Genomic DNA, 16,598 nt, shown 5'->3' on the forward strand with positions numbered 1-16,598 from the left:
AATAAAAGAATGGATGTTTAAAATCCTTTGATGGCTTGTTCTGTGGTAAACACCTGTATAATAGAAAAAAAGCTCTTTTTTCTATTGTACTGAGCATTTCAAATCAGAGTAATCATGCGTGAAGCATTGCCTATCAACCTCTTATTACAGCCATATTGATTCAGGTTTCCAATCAACACCTTTTCAGAGCTAGCAATACACCACAGATTCAAAGGGGACCAGGGCTTCCAGTAACAATTCACAAAAACATAAAATTAGCAACTTTTGTAACAAAGTTCAAGTAATTAAAAGCTGGCAATTTGGAAAGCTGATGTTGCCAATAGTTGTATTATTGTTTGATATATGTCCATATACATTTACTATGGTTCAATATATCACCCAGTGCTTTGCTAATTCCGGACCTCTGCGCAGCTGGTCTGAGGAGAGCTTGCAAGGGGGCAGGGAGAGGATCTGCGCTTTGGGCTGCTCTGACTACATTACGGACCACCATCTGAAGATTTTATGTCCTACATTTGCATGCCATTCCGTATGTATCCACTTCCCCATGCCTAGTGCATCAAAATCTTAAGACTGCTATGTGTATTTCCTAGGCTAACATAAGGTGATGTTTTAAGAAACCAGTTCTGCACTCAGAGGGCTAAATTCAATAGGGGGGAATAAATTCATAGTCAAATTCTAATATATACTACATACTATATTGTACTTTAATGTTAAATAGACACTCCGGCTGGAGCTTCTACTAATTTTTGTTTATTCATTTTTTAAGATTCTGTACTCTTCATTAATATGCATTCTTCTTTAATGGTCATAGACAGTAAACTGTCTCTTCAGGAAACTAAATTCAAGTTTAGAAGCAACGGGACAGAAAACGTTAACATATCTATTAAACATAGAAAGCCATATTATATGTAATAGACATGTGCATTCAGACATACCTTTAACAAAATTTGCTGGTTTCATGAGTTTGTGGGAACAAGTTTCTTTAAGAAAACAAAAATGAATGGCGAAATCTCTGAAATTCGATTTTATTATAAGCCATTTTGCCGCCCTTTTTATGAGGTAACATGACGGTGTGTAGGAGGGTACATAGAATTGACTGATAGGTAGAAGTAGCCAAAAAGTTGGGGAGGGTCACATTGATGGTTCTGATTGACAGGTCCAACAAACTGTGAGGTTTTTCACTCTGGCCAATCAGCATTTACAAGGGGAAGGAACAAGCATTAGGTAATAGCGTGCCGACGCCATTTTAACTTCTCCATAGCAGTTATAGCCTGATGAGAGTTGGATTGAGATAGTTAGTGACAGCGACAGTTAGTTGCGGTATTGAGAGGCTGAGATTGATGCTAATTACCATACTGTAGATCAATTGAATAATGTAGAGCAGAAAATTTGCTGGGGTGGGGTGGATTGGAGAAACTGTAGTGTACTGTATATTAGTTCATTAGTATTAGTAAGGCCCCCCCCAAATGTTTTTTTATCAAAAAAGGACTCAGAATTTGGTCCGAACTGAGATGACTGAAACTTTCATCCGAATCAATTTTGCATGCTGTGCACAATTCTAATGTGTAACATAATATTATTATACATTTTCCTATATTCAAGCATAATACAGAAAATAAACTTTGGTAACAGAGACCTTACACGACAGAGGCAATGTTAGTTTCTGCTTTATGCCAATGAAAACTGAGAAATTTGCCAACAGAAACGGACAATTCATTTTTTTAATGTTTCAATGCGGTAGAATGTTCTATTATAGAAACTGTTGAATAGTCGATTCTAAAGAGCTCCATAAAACAAACATAAGAATATGAATAGATTCTGTTGATTTATCTTGCTGCTACCGAATGGACCACAAACATGTTAAAATGATTATTCTAAATGCAAGCATGACATCTTTACTACCGGTCGAACAATATCAGTTCATAAAATTGATTTAGTAAGGTGCTAAGCTCCAAATAAACACTAAAGAGCAGCCTTTAAAATCAAATGCATATGGAGATCAGCCTTATTTAGTTTGAAATGAAAAGTGACAGTTTGTAAAATGTTATCTTTGAGAATGGAAAACACAGGTGTCCTCTTATCATGGAGAAAAACTACTTGTCAGAAGAGACAAACCTTCAAGTCTAGATACAAGCACTTACATTCATACTCACAACCCCTCCAACATGTGACCTCTGTTTACAATAGAGGTCATGAACAACATAAAATACACCAGTAAAGGTATCTTATTTAAAATAATGAATTTGTTTTTGCACTCGCAATTAGTATTTTGTTCTTTATAACGCTATACTATATGCCTAGGTAAACATTTTGCTTCAATACCTTCAGAACTATCTATACACTTGTCCTACCTTCACCTTCTGCTGTGGAAATGTAAATCTGATATGAATAGGGAATTTCAATAAGGATTTGTGATCACCCATCAAGGAAAGGAAAACAATACCAGATCATATGTTTCATTAATATACGTGAGAAAGATCAACATATTTGCGAACTCTGCTAACCCTAGGGTGGTTTCTTATTTCTCACTTAGTTCAAACTCACTCCCCGCCCGCTAAAGACCCTTCAGGGGTTAGCCTCTGCCTTTCATGAAGCCACTTTTCCATAAGAGGGAGAGCTTTGGGAATCCTACCATAGGAAGCTGACAGATCACGATTTCCAAAATGATGGAGCCAATCTAGTTCTTAAGGTAATTGTAAATATGTAAACAACCAAACAAAATAAAATTAACCCCTGAACAACCAGTAATGTGCAAGGCACGGGACGACACGTGACGTGGAAAACAGTAATTTAACGACCAATAACAAGCCTGGCATTAAATGAGTTTAGAAAGTGATCAAAGATCGCTTTCTTTGCTCAAATGGTGTTGCTGCAATACCTCGATATTAAGGAATTTTGGCATACCAAAAAAGTTTCAACAACATATGTTGTTAAGCACATATTGGGGTGTCCTTTTCAAGTTACATATACTAGAAGGTGAAAATTCATACCTTAAGTACGATGTGTGCAAGAAAAAAAAAACAATATCTACCACAAAATTTGACAAATGCTGGTGGTAGAATTAGTGCATGGAAAGAGTTAAAATACCAGCATTTAAAATACCCTGGGATGCCTAGTTTTCAAATATATGGTTTGATAGGGCTACCTTGAGTTGGCTGGCATTAAAGATAACACTGCTTGTACCTATTGTCCTATAACTTGCGAAATTTCTAAACCGAGGACAAATGTTAAGAACCTATTGAGCAGGTTTTTTCATCAGCTTTTGTGGATGAGTAAAAGATTTTTCAAATAAAATTCAAAAAAATGAGAGAAAACAAAAACACTATTAATATATAACTAATTTGCTAAACACAAACAACTTGGTTATGTTAAAAAAAGCCTCGGTCACGAAGGGTACAAATTTTTTTTTAAAAAAAAACACCCCAGTTTTTAAGGGGTTAAGGCTTATATCACCTACCTGAATAACCACTCGCACCACACCGGATGTGTATTTTAGCATGCAGTGCAATATATCGAGTAGAAGCAGAAGGTGTGTGTGTGCTATCTTAAGTCGACTTTTATCCTCTGCTTCAAGGTACAAAGCTGTAGTTTCTACTATCATGTTTGATATATGATGGACCAACCCTGCGTAAAGACAAAAGCATCACAATATTTAGTTAGTTTTGCAAAGCAAGAAAAGAACAAAACTCAACATAAAGTTGTCCAATAAAAATCCTAGAGCCCTGTGTATTAATGGAGAATACTGACAATTTTAGTTATACTATTAGCAAAATATTTGAAATTGATCAAAAGCATTCCTAAAACATACCTTTAACATATTTTCATGTTTTGTTTAACACACAAAAAAATCTAGGCTTACATACATCGGGTATATCAATCACCATTTTCCAACATAATTGTAGGTTTGTGAACAGGGCCCTCTTTACCTCATGTATCGGTTTGTCGTAGTCTGTCAGTTCAAATTGTCATACCCTTTGAATGTAGGTAATGTAAGAAGCGCTGCGTAAATTGTTAGCGCTATATAAAAGTTAATAATAATACTCTTAATGAAGGAATAACCCTTACATTTGTTGGCTCACAATATACACCAATGCGACCATTCTAAGTATATTGTGACAAAGAGGTTTTAGAGTAGTGTAGGCTTGCATCTGGATAATAGCCACATGATTATGCTTCAATTGTATACAGCAAAGTTGTTTACAATAATATAGATGAAATAAAATGTCATATTTATGCAAGACTAAACATGAAGTACCTTATTGTCACATATATATGATTTTATTACAAAAAACGTAAAAAGGATTATGTGCATATTTCAGATTTTTATTTTTAATCTTTAAAAAGTAAAATACAAAATTAGAAGCATTTTCATTTTTTGGTACAAGTTGTAAAAGGAAAAATAAGAGTTCATGAAAATGTTCTTTCAAAGCACTTACAAGGGATAAAAATGTTTTCAAACAGAAATGTTTGGCATTTTTCTCTTCAATCTCCAGGAGAATTTCTCTAACAACAAGACTGGCCTTAGCCAACCCAATCTATAAAATGGCATCACCCAAAGCAATGGTTTCTGTTGCCACAGACAGTACATCTTCACATTCAGTCTACAAACTGTACAACGCTTCTAGCACACAGCATTTCTTGGTCTCCGTGTAATGAGGCTGTCTGCTACACATTGAACAGACAACCTTTGCCTGGAGCCTTTGACAGTATAGGTGGCACCTTCTGTATTCGATAAGTAGCGGGATCACAGCTTATAGCGCGGAATAGGTTTTTCTGTAGGGTATCAAACAGACCAGCTAGCATCCCGTATTACTGAACATCACGCATTTAGTAGCCACAAGAACAGTTAGTATTCAGTGAGCAAAACTAGGCTTTAATATTATACTAGCATTTACATACTAACACTTTATTGGCACTTTATGTCCAGAATCCCAGAAATGAATGTGTTGTAGATTTACTAGTTACTGACATGGTTTTGACCAGTGTGTGTTAAAAGTAGCCAATTTCACTAATAACTAAAAATACTATGAACATAACTGTGCAATCGGCACCAATGAGCTTTAAAAATGTACCCAAGGTGGCAGGGATACAAGAGAAAGACAAGTCTACTTCTTAATACAAAAAGCAAGATGAAACCCTCCAGACATATAGAATAAATATTAACTATTTATTAATGTGTTAAAGTTATATAAGATTTTTTAAATTGATGTGCAGTCTCATGGGGAAAATATTTTTTAAACACGACTTCCTTAGTTAATTAATGGCTAAGAAATATTTTAAAGCATGATCTAAGATGGTCAAGCTTGGGTCCTTGGGCTATGTGGCAAACCATTTTTTTGCTTATTTTCTTGAGATACTGTCTAGAGAAACAAATTTAGTTAAAATAATCAAATTGTTGAAATCCTGAAATTCCACAAGGTTGCAGTTGAAAGCCTTGGCACAATGTGCACATCTCACTGTATTCTAGTTCCCAATAACACTAGTAAGTAAAGTGACTCATTGTAGTGAAGTGACTGTGTACAAAGAAATGTCAACAGATGTATCATGTATGACACAATAAGCCTCCTCTTCATCCCATTTTCCAAAGAATAATTCCAAAATAAATATTTATATTGGGTCTTTGGAGGTTCAGAATTAAAGTGTAAGCTTGAGAGCAGGACCTGCTTTACCTAGCATATTGGTTTGGTTTAGTCTGCCTAGCGCAGGTGATCTTATGGCACAGAAATGCAGAGAACATGATATAAGCGTCAACTAAATGAGTTGTCCTGGGCTTAGTCCCTTTGTTTCTCTGGGTGGAGTTATGATCGCTGACAATAAGGATAGCATTATGTGTGAAGGATCAGATCATTTCACTTAAACCTTATACAACATAACAGAAAGATGTGGGATCACAAAGCTATATCATATCTAGCATGGTGCTACTCCATCACCATGGCAACCAAAACACATGGAATAACAGTTAGTACATTTGAAATATGACATTAGAATATTAGCTACATATAGCTCTTTACATACTCTGACCACCAGATGGCACTACACAACTCATACAATTCCTTCCACCTGGCTCTTCTACATGGTATGTTTGTATAATATATACTCACAAACACACACACACACACATATACATATATATATATATATATATATATATATATATATATATATATATATATATGTGTGTGTGTGTGTGTGTGTGTGTGTGTTTGTGAGTATATATTATACAAACATACCATGTAGAAGAGCCAGGTGTGTGTGTGTTTGTGAGTATATATTATACAAACATACCATGTAGAAGAGCCAGGTGGAAGGAATTGGCCTACAACCATGTCTTTATGGACCTTGTTTTATGCACTGGGACACACTCATGGTGGAATAGAAAAGGGTCTTCCCCAAATTGTTCCCACAAAGTTGGAAGCATAGCATTGTCCAAAATGTCCTGGTATGCTAAAGCATTGGCCTAGCCCAACCCCAGAAAAACAGCTCCATACCGTTATCCCTCCTCCACCTAACTTCTAACTTTACAGATGGCACAAAGCAGTCAGGCAGGTAATGTTCTCCTGGTGTCTGCCAAACCCAGACTTGTCCATCAGACTACCAAACAGAGAAGCGTGATTTGTCACTCCACAGAGCAGAGTCCAGTGGTGGCTGTGGCAGTGCTTGGCATTGTACTGGGTGAGAGGAGAGAGAGAGAGTAGTACTACTGACGCAGTAGAAGAAGCCATTGTTAAACTAGCTAGGATAGCTGATGGACTTAGGAGTGTTTCTCTATAAAAGGTGTGTTTCACTATTGGAGTCTGAATTATTAGCAAGTGACAAAGCCACCCAATTGTAGACGGCTGTTGCTGTGTCTAGCAATAGCTCAAGCAAGAGCATGGGCTTTATATTTATTTTGACTTATATCCTCAGTTGTTTACTTCCGCTGAATAAACATTGAAACTAAGCTGGACATGTCAATTACCCTAGATGACTGTGGTTACTAAAAGATCCTCGAGAAAATCCTGACATCACAAGTTTTGTCACATATATATTAGATAAAAGGGAACATGGATACGGAAATACATAATTTTAATATTTCACTTACTTATAAAAGAAAGGTCTTTTAAACATAGGATGTTGAGACAGTGGCAGTAATGGGAGGAATGACTCACACATTTACCTAGCAATTCAAAGCAATTCAAACAAATTAAACAAAAAAAACAAACTTTGTATATACAACCCACAGAATACCCTGACCAAAATCATCGTGAAAAATATTCATATGTGTCAGTCACTGAAATTACGTGGGCAAAAAAAATCTATATGCCCCTTTATCTTTGTTTCCCCATCTCTCTTAAATTTCTCACTCCACCTCCCTTCACTTCCCAACTTCACTCTCTCTGTCACTCCCCTCCTTCTCCTCTCTCCATCCCTATTATCTTTCTCTGCTTCCCCTCCTTTTGTCTGATCTCCATCTCCCACCCACTTACTCTTACATGACAATGTTTCCATTGTCCCAGCTCACCTCAGGCTACCATACTGGGACCATGTAGGTCCGCCCACTTAATTATGAGTGCTGCCATTGGCTCCTTATAACCTTTAAGCCCCACCCAGTGTGATAGACTATTCTCAAGATATGGCTATAATATACAGTAGACCAAGAAGAGTAGACGGGGGCAAAACTTATTCACACAACTGTAAATGTACTTGACTTTATTGTTAATATATTGTGTTGATTCTCCTACAAGCTGGTTCACCCACCCATAAAACATACGCTCCAAAAGTTCAGGTGTCAAAATTGGGACACAGGTCTTGGCGGGGATGGGGGGGGTCTAACAAGAGGCAGACCTTACCTGAATAGCTACCTATTCAGATAAGTCAAAGTGAGAGCTTCAATGGAGGTCTGTTGGGGGTATGCTAATATATTGGTTTGTTGGCCGTAACACTTTTGACATACCTGCAATGTTCCAAAGCATAAAATTGAAACTTCCTATAGTTTGAACAAGAAATGCAGTAATAGTCTGCCAGACCCAGAAGTTCATACCTTGTCTCTTAGAAACAGATTTGAGCTGTTACTCAATCCTCTGTACATTTCTGCATCTTTTTAACTTTCCGTATAAGATGGTGAGGGAACCTCTGCATTTAAGGTTCTATTCCACCTATTCTGCTCTTCTGAATGCTTTTAGAAATATTTTTAATAGCCAAACACAAATCTTGCCTCATTCATATTTTTCTGGGACCATGTCACATGACACAAACGCACGTGGAGCTAATAGAGACTGTAAAGGTTTTTTAATCTGTTATTTAGATTGGATAGTTTAGCTGCTAAGTGTCACATTTTGGCTGGCATACCTATGCAATCAGTCATTGGGAATGGAGTAAAAAAACAACATTCTGGCATAAAGTTAAGAGAAAGTTAAAACACCAAAATCTCCTTTTATTGTGTCCCACTTCTTGACAATACCAGGGATTTTTACATACAAACACTTTGAACAGTGAGAAAAACTGGCGTGGTAGAGTAGGAATGGCTTTAAAGACATTGATCCCAAGTGTCACCAGCCTAGAGTGCCGCTTCCTAAATTTCAAAAAACTAGACTGAATTTTAGTTTGTTAGAAAGAGATCTCATACACTGAAATTGCTACCCAATCGAACATAACGGTCTTTAGTTGGGGAACAAAATGTAATTCTCATTTATTGAGAAATATAAAGTCTGTACTACCTACAGGCTACAGTTTGAGCAGTTTTACAATGGAAGTTTAAGATGTTCTGCACGTTAGAAAGTGGAGGAAAATATATACCTAAAAATATTTACTGCCCAATAAATATCGAAATTATGGTACACTGGTAACACTTAATTTCTTCTTAAAAAGCAAAGCCATTCAGAAAATTATTATAGTTTCTAAACTCAACTAAACCGTTACTACTGAAACACAACATTTATTACCATATCACAATGTCCATTTAGCTCAGCTAATAAAAACACAATATAAACCCTGAGCTAGCATCTTGGGTTAGAACAGCAGCAATGTGGTCTGAGAGATTGTCACAAACGCATTATATCCAACTCTGGTTTTGGTCTTGTTGAAGTCCATCTCTTCTGGGTGAGGCTAAGCTAGGCATTGAGCTCAGGTCCACAGCATCTCTACCAGTGTTGCCTTTTATTACATCCCCTCTTTTTCAAGCTCACCATTGTCTAGTCCCAGGAGTCGACTGACAACATTGCTCGCCTGAGCATATCCCTTCACTTTCCAAGTGTCCTTGCAAGGAACTAGGAGAAGAAAGTAGTTTACCTTGTTCCAACGCTGGCTATGATCTGGTTGAACCACCTTCCCTCCAGTTCTGCCAGTTTAAGCTACATACTTGGCTCGGGTCCACAGCACCTCGACCACCTATTACACCACCATTTTAAAAACCCACCATTGTCTAATCCATATCTTGATTATTTACTGTGTTAACCAATGCGGAATATCATACTGCTTCAATACTGAAGCATGTTAACCAAAACTGCAGTATTATTATTTAATGATTTATATAGCTCCACAACACCCAGCAAAGCTTTAAAATGGGTATGCATGTTAAAGTGTGTCCATGGCCCTATCAATACTGGACATATTAGAAGAACTAGTAAAGCTGATTCCCAACAAGTTCATGGTAACGCATATTTCTAAAGAACCCCTCAGAGTCACAGTAGTCAATTAGTGACCAACATGTTCTGGTTTACTGACAGATGGTCATTAAAGATAAATAGCTAGTGTGATGTGATGTGAAAATGGTATACAGCATAAGGCAGGCAGCATGATGTGCCTTTTGCTAGTCATTATCACTGGTTACTTTATTTATATTTCCGCGGTTATCCCCTGTTTTAACAACCGTAATCATCATTCCCATTGTACTTAATCAATTCTACCTCTTGTTTTTGCATATGCATTAACACACTGTACATTTATAAATGGTTTACGTGAGATTAGGCAGTAGTTTGTGCACACGTGGAAAGCTTTGCAGTCAATGGTGATTGCAGTCGGTATGGACTAATTTCAAATTACAAATATTATGGGTCTATCAAGTTTAGGGACTATTGGTAATTTGGAATCAAAGGTGGTATATGAAAAAAACAGCAGGAGATATTAAAATATGAAGTCTTCTAATATTATGCTTAGGTTTATACTTGATGTACAAGGAGAATAGGGGATTCATTTGACATAACATGAAAGACTTAGGAGGACTTGGACGGGTGGGGTTTTGACTACTTACACTGTTGAAGTGGTGGTTGACAGGGATTTGCTTGGTGAATAATGACATAAGATCATAAAATTTAGATCTGTAAACTTTTACAGTAAGGCTCTGGGACAGATGATATATATGTTAGAGAGTGATAATATATATATATATATACATATCATATGGATCTTCTCCCCCTCATGTTGTACACAGATATACACACCCATTCAAATGTTTGGGGTCACTTAAAAATGTCCTTGTTTTTGAAAGAAAAGCTCATTTTGTCCATTAAAATAATATGAAATGGATCAGAAATCCAGTGCATAAGGGGTTAATGTTGTAAATGACTACTGTAGCTGGAGACGCCTGATTTTTAATTGAATCTCTTCATAGGCGTACAGAGGCCCTTTATCACTCCTGTGTTCAAATGGCACGTTGTGTTCGCTGATCCAAGTTTAACTTTTAAAGGCTCATTGATGGTTAGAAAACCATGGTTTCCAGTTGAGTGACCCCAAACTTTTGAACGGTAGCGTATGTAGATTGCTAAGAAATGGAAATAAAAGAATTAAAGAGATAGGCCAAAAGAAACAACGGAACACTGATTATGACAGTTCTAGTATAGTTTGAAAAGTAGTTTTTATTACCATAACAAATAAATGAAAGGTCCAATCAGGCGAGCTGTCCATTTATTTGTTCTTTAGAACCAAGCAAGTTATGTGTTCTGTGATTAAAACACACTTCACACAAATAAGATGTGATATTGTTGTATACGTTGTTTTTAGCTTTCCGGAAGACATCAGTAATATCGGTGCCTGGGGATGCCTGCAATGCAAATCCAACCCAGTGTATCATAGTGTATTTTTAAGGTTGTGAGCGGAGATGTGTCATATTTATCACATCAATACTTTTAGTGGGAATTCCATAAATAGCAACAGAAACACAGGTCCTCCATAAACAAGAATAAAATGTAGAACTTGTTGAGCACTCATCTGAGCACTGTCATATGCCAAGATTATATATTTCTTCTAACTGTCCTGACTCACACAGGACAGTCCTGATTTGTGGGCTCTGCCTTGCAATGTGGCAGTTTCTCCCTCTCCACAACCCCCTTTCTTATGTACTGCATGCCATGAAGTGATGAGACATCCAGGCTCAGCTACAGCAAGCCAAAAAAAAACTGAGATCAAAAGAGCGTGCTGAGCATCAAGTTATGGGGGGTGCCTATTGATGGACATTTGTACTGGTACATACATGTAAAACAAACATATAGCCGTCCGGTCATAAACTGTTTTGGACACAGGGTTTCCTCAAGTTATTCGTTGTTAGAGTACTACCTAGCCTCACGATAGCTCCATTAGATATGTTATCTAGAGTTCAGAAAATTTTCCATGTAGGTTCTCATTGGGACTAAGTCATTGTTAGTATCTTTTTGGACATCCAGTCTCTTCACCAACTCATCCGCCTAACCAAGGAGAGTGAAATATATAAACATGCCACCAGCCTAGCCATTGATGCAGTAGAAAGCCACACCAAAATTTGGAATTATTGAAAAATTACTGATCTCAAATATTATTTCTTAGTAATATGGAATATTTGTTTTTTTGTCTGTTATCTCTTTGTGTGCGTTTGGGGGGGGCAGGGGTTATTGTTGTTAGTCTATTGAGGTTGATGTTAGAGTGTAATTGGGCACAGACTAGTTTGGCCTGTCCAGCTCTATTTATTTTGAGACTTCTATCTCACTTTTATTTTGTCTTATGTTCAGGACAGCTTAATGATTAACCCTTGTGTGCTTTAAGTCATATTAACATTTACCACTTTTGCTGGTGGTGGATAACGGTTTTTCAGTTAGCGGCCAAATATTTTCTTAGATTAAGTCTAATTGGATCGTCCAGTTTTTAACTATGCGTTCTCAGTAAACAATTAACCAGAACAACATAACTCTACTGGTGTATAATGCTGTTCATTCTAGTTTGGATTATTTATGATCTATCTATGGAAAAAGGAGATAGGAGTTGGGGTCCTCCTGCAGCAGGGCCACAGGTGCCTGGATTTGATTTAATGGAATCAGTCCACATAATACCGCCCTGTTACTGAACCAAACAAAGCTGTGTTGCTACAGCCGCAATAGGTTAGCACCAGTCTACTTTCATTGCTATGTGGCAGGTGTTGCATCTGCTGCATTTTCAATCTGTAATGACTTTCAGTGTCACTTCACCTCACTCGCTCTTAGCTGCCTCTCCAAAACTACTCTCCTGTATCTCTTCGCTGATTGGATTTTCATTCTCTGCCCTCCGAATATATTGTTACAGGAAATTGCTATTCTGCTATGTTCTGACTTTTAGGAAAATTGTCCAATTCTAATGGTATTTGTTTCCTATTAACACAGGAGTGCACTTCAACATTTTGTGTTCTGTGTACCGCTCTGGCGTTTATTGAAAATCGCTTGCAGAATAGACAAAAAATATAAATAAAATTAACATTCTGCATTGAGATATACCTTCTGTGTGGGCTATTAATTACAGATTTTTTAATAACAATAGTGTTGTTGTCATTTTCTGTATTGAGTGGTGATACACATGCAAATGTAGGGCTAAAATCCATGAAAGGCACACAGATTGGTAGATATTAGAAAGCTCACATAGAGTTTAGAACATGCTAATCTTTGGAAGCTCCATAAGTGGATGAGGGGAATGAGCTACTCAACTTTATAAGGCTAGACCTTATGTTGTGATATGTATCATTAATGTACAACATACTGTTTGACCAACAGGAAGCAAAACATATGACCAGAGAATGCAAGAATGCACTGGAGACTTTTCTGACACATACTCACAATTAATTCAGTACCCAAAGTAAATAGAGTGGGTTTGTTAACTAAAGGGGATATGCATTGTGAAGGTCCATTCCTAGTGAGATTCTGCTACAAAAATAGCTTGACTGGCTGTCTAATGTATCGTTCAACCAGTGAGATTTCACCATAGATTCCCATTGACGGCCAGCTCATCTTCTTAATGGGAAATTTTCTACTCCTGGTTATTGACAATAATGGAGTAATGGACTTGAAAACACAAAACCACCAATGACATCTGTTGCTAATGTCAATGTAATTATTCATATCACTGGCTTTTTGGCAAAAAGGTGCCTTGTGTTTATTTGCTCCATACTATAACAGCATATTTGTTTTTACATATGTACATTGATATATGTTATGAGGAGCAGTCATTTAGTTCCTGGTCCAAGATAGCATAGCTCTTCAACATTTCAGGTGTCCACATTGGGACACTTTTGTTTTAGGGTGGGACTGGAGGCGGTTCCAGGAGGAGCACCTGCTTACTTTACCTGGAGAGCTAGCATGCAGTGTCGCGAGGTAGCCACATAGGAACCTCCATCAATTTTACAGCTCCCTGTAGCAGTCAAGAGACATCACAGGATATTCCCACCCATGATCCACACATAGAGAGTGGTCTTTAATATAACTTGCATGAGGGCCATGTATTTAGTTTTATGCCGCCATATGCACATACCATACATATGACATGTTAAATGAGGGAAAGAATGGCACTTTGGCATGCTGCCCCCAGACTCTGGAACTCTGCCACACTCAGAGAGGCACCGACCCTACAAACTTTCCAAAAAAACAAAAACAAAACCTAAAGACCTGCCACTTTTATCAGTCATTCAGGCAGCTCATCCGATCAGAAACCCTTAATGTAAATGCCTGTTTATATATTTGTGAAGTGCTTTGGGTCTCACAGGGAGAAAAGAGCTATAAAATTGCAAATTATTATTAAAAAAAAAAAAAAGGTTTATTGAGCAAAACACAGAATGGCAGCTTAAAAAAATGGAAAGGGCATGGGAAATAGTAATAATGCTAGGTATACATGGAAGCATAAAACATGTACCAATTCTTAACATTAGCCTAAATATATATAAAACAATTATGGAGCAAATTAAATACACACAACACATAATTGCATGTAATTTCTATTGAGGGTATCTAAAGGTCAAGTTACTAAAGCTCATATAATGCACGAGCCTTCTTAACGGCTCTGCAAAATATGAGGCTCTTTATAGAGAGCAACGATAATAATAGTTCTGTTGTGTCTTACATCCAAATAAAAACCAAGTATTGCTCGGAGCTTTTCTAGTTTGAGAAAAAGGCTCGAAAAGCTTTTTTGCTGCAGTGTGGGAAAGAGCACATAAGTCGAAGCCCAAACAGTCTGCATTAAGGATGGAGCGCTGGGGATACAAGATATTCAAGAGATCCTTCAGTATCATTATATTGTGCCTCAAGATCTTCTCTCCCAGGTGCAATAACTCAGGCAAAACAAAAACATTTTTCTAGAACCAAATGCTGCAAGATGAAAACTTACATTTGAGCCGCAACCAGGTAACCAATAATTAACATCTTCCAAAATCTCCATCAGCATTACTGAGAAGATGGTAACCACATCATAATAAAAAGCATTGTGCATTGCAAGAAGACACAATAATTGTGTGCCCCACAACACACGCAGCTACAGAGCACATAAAGATAATGTTAAAACACCGCCCGAGGGAGCTGCATATATTAGATGACCATAACTTTCTAAAAAGAAACTTTTATTGAATTAAAGCAGTTTTGTTACTTTTTCCAAGTACTGCATAGCACAGTTTTTTTAAGCATACCATATATGCAATCCTCTCTAGATTGTAAGATTGGGAGTAGAGCACTCATTACCTAATGTATTGGTTTATATCAGTCTGTCAATTTTAGGTCTGTCATACCCTTTAAATATATATTTTGTTAGAAGCACTGCACTTGGTGTTATTAATATTGTATACCATGGGAGCAACCATCTAAAATAACTGTATCAGGATCTGTATGATTATTCATTATAGTTTTGTTATCTCTGCTCTATTAAGTTGCTGAATATTGTTAATTATGGGATGGGGGGGTTGGCTATGGGACAAGAAATCAATTAGATAATGCTAGTTGTGCCATATTGAGACACCAATCTCAACTTCCATTAGGTACATCTTTACACTAAGTATTTCTAGAATTGCAAAATAAAAAAAAAACGTTTAGACGTGATAAAATCTAATGTTATTGTCATGTGACAGTTTCTGTAATACAATTTCTTGTAAAAAGTATAGTACAAAAAAAAAAGCCAAAGTAGTGCTATAGACCAATAGAATTAAATATGGGATAACCCATAGTAGGTAAAGAAAAAACATTTATTTAACAAACAAAATTCTATTAAGGGCAGACTGATGGGACAAATTCTGTCAAATTCTATATTTCTATGTATTCTATGTATGTATTCATTTCTAGATAAGCTATGGCTCTGTGAAACTAAAAATGTGCAGGTCCCTCCAACAACAAGTTAAAACACTCATGAAAATTCATTACAGGTCATGCAGTTTTAATTTCCCCCTAAATTGGCAGAATGCTTCACTGAGCATTTGGCTATGCTTCAGAGGGAAGCAGACCAAGCTGCCATGTGCCACGGGACATAGCTACAGTGCCCATTACTAAAATTGGCACCCTTGGTAAATATGAGCAAAGAGGGCTGTGAAAACTTGTCTTTATTTTTCAAACTTTTGATCTTTTCTTCCAAAAAACCCCAAAAAACAAACATACTCTGCTCACAAACAATTGCAAGCAACACAGGTTTATCCAAAAAAAAATTAAATACGTGTGGCACAATTATTGGCACCCTTTTAGTCAATACTTTGTGCTACCTCCCTGTGCCAATATAATAGTTCTGAGTCTTCTCCTACAATGCCTGATTAGGTTGGAGAATACATGGCAAGGGATCTGAGACCATTCTTCCACACAGAATCCCTCCAGATTCTACACATTTTTAGGTCAATGCTGGTGGACTCTCCTCTTCAGTTCACCCCACAAGTCTTCTGTGAGGCTAAAGTCAGGAGACTGGAGTGGCCATGATAGGACCTTGATTGTATGGTCTTTAATCCATTTTTATGTTGATCTTGATGTAATCAAATTAAAACAAAAGCAGGGTTGAAAAGTGGGAATAGTATCGCTCTTGCAGCGGTAATTAGGGTAGATATTCAAGATGCAAAATAGGATGTATAAATAAAATGAACATGAGGGGTAGGCAGGTTAGTGCTTGTGTCAAGATGGTGGCTAGCAGAGGGCTTGTGGCGTTTCAGAAAAGCTACAAGAGGAGAATAATGGAACTAGTACTAATAAAATTAGTCAAACAACTCAAAGCAAAAACAAGCCATAATTCAAAGAAGTACTGCAGTGAAGCTCAAAGCTCTGTCTGTCCCTGAGTGGTTCTTTTCTTGTACTTTTCAACTGCGCCGATGTGAAAAAAAATCCCAAGCAATATCTAGTTTTAAAAACATGTATTTAATGATGCTAAAAGCATTGCGGGTGGCAGTTTCTCTATAA

General features: G+C 37.1%; 1 protein-coding gene across 1 annotated transcript in view; it reads right to left on the reverse strand.

Moving 5' to 3' along the window:
* Positions 1–16,598, reverse strand: part of ULK4 (unc-51 like kinase 4) — a 252,824-nt gene that overhangs the window by 77,717 nt on the left and 158,509 nt on the right. The window contains exon 33 of the mRNA XM_053468376.1: positions 3,458–3,624. Within this exon, the coding sequence (XP_053324351.1) occupies positions 3,458–3,624 (167 nt within the window). The remainder of the gene's footprint in view (positions 1–3,457; positions 3,625–16,598) is intronic.

This window comes from Spea bombifrons, chromosome 5 (assembly GCF_027358695.1).
Source record: "Spea bombifrons isolate aSpeBom1 chromosome 5, aSpeBom1.2.pri, whole genome shotgun sequence".
NCBI classification, from domain to species: domain Eukaryota; kingdom Metazoa; phylum Chordata; class Amphibia; order Anura; family Pelobatidae; genus Spea; species Spea bombifrons.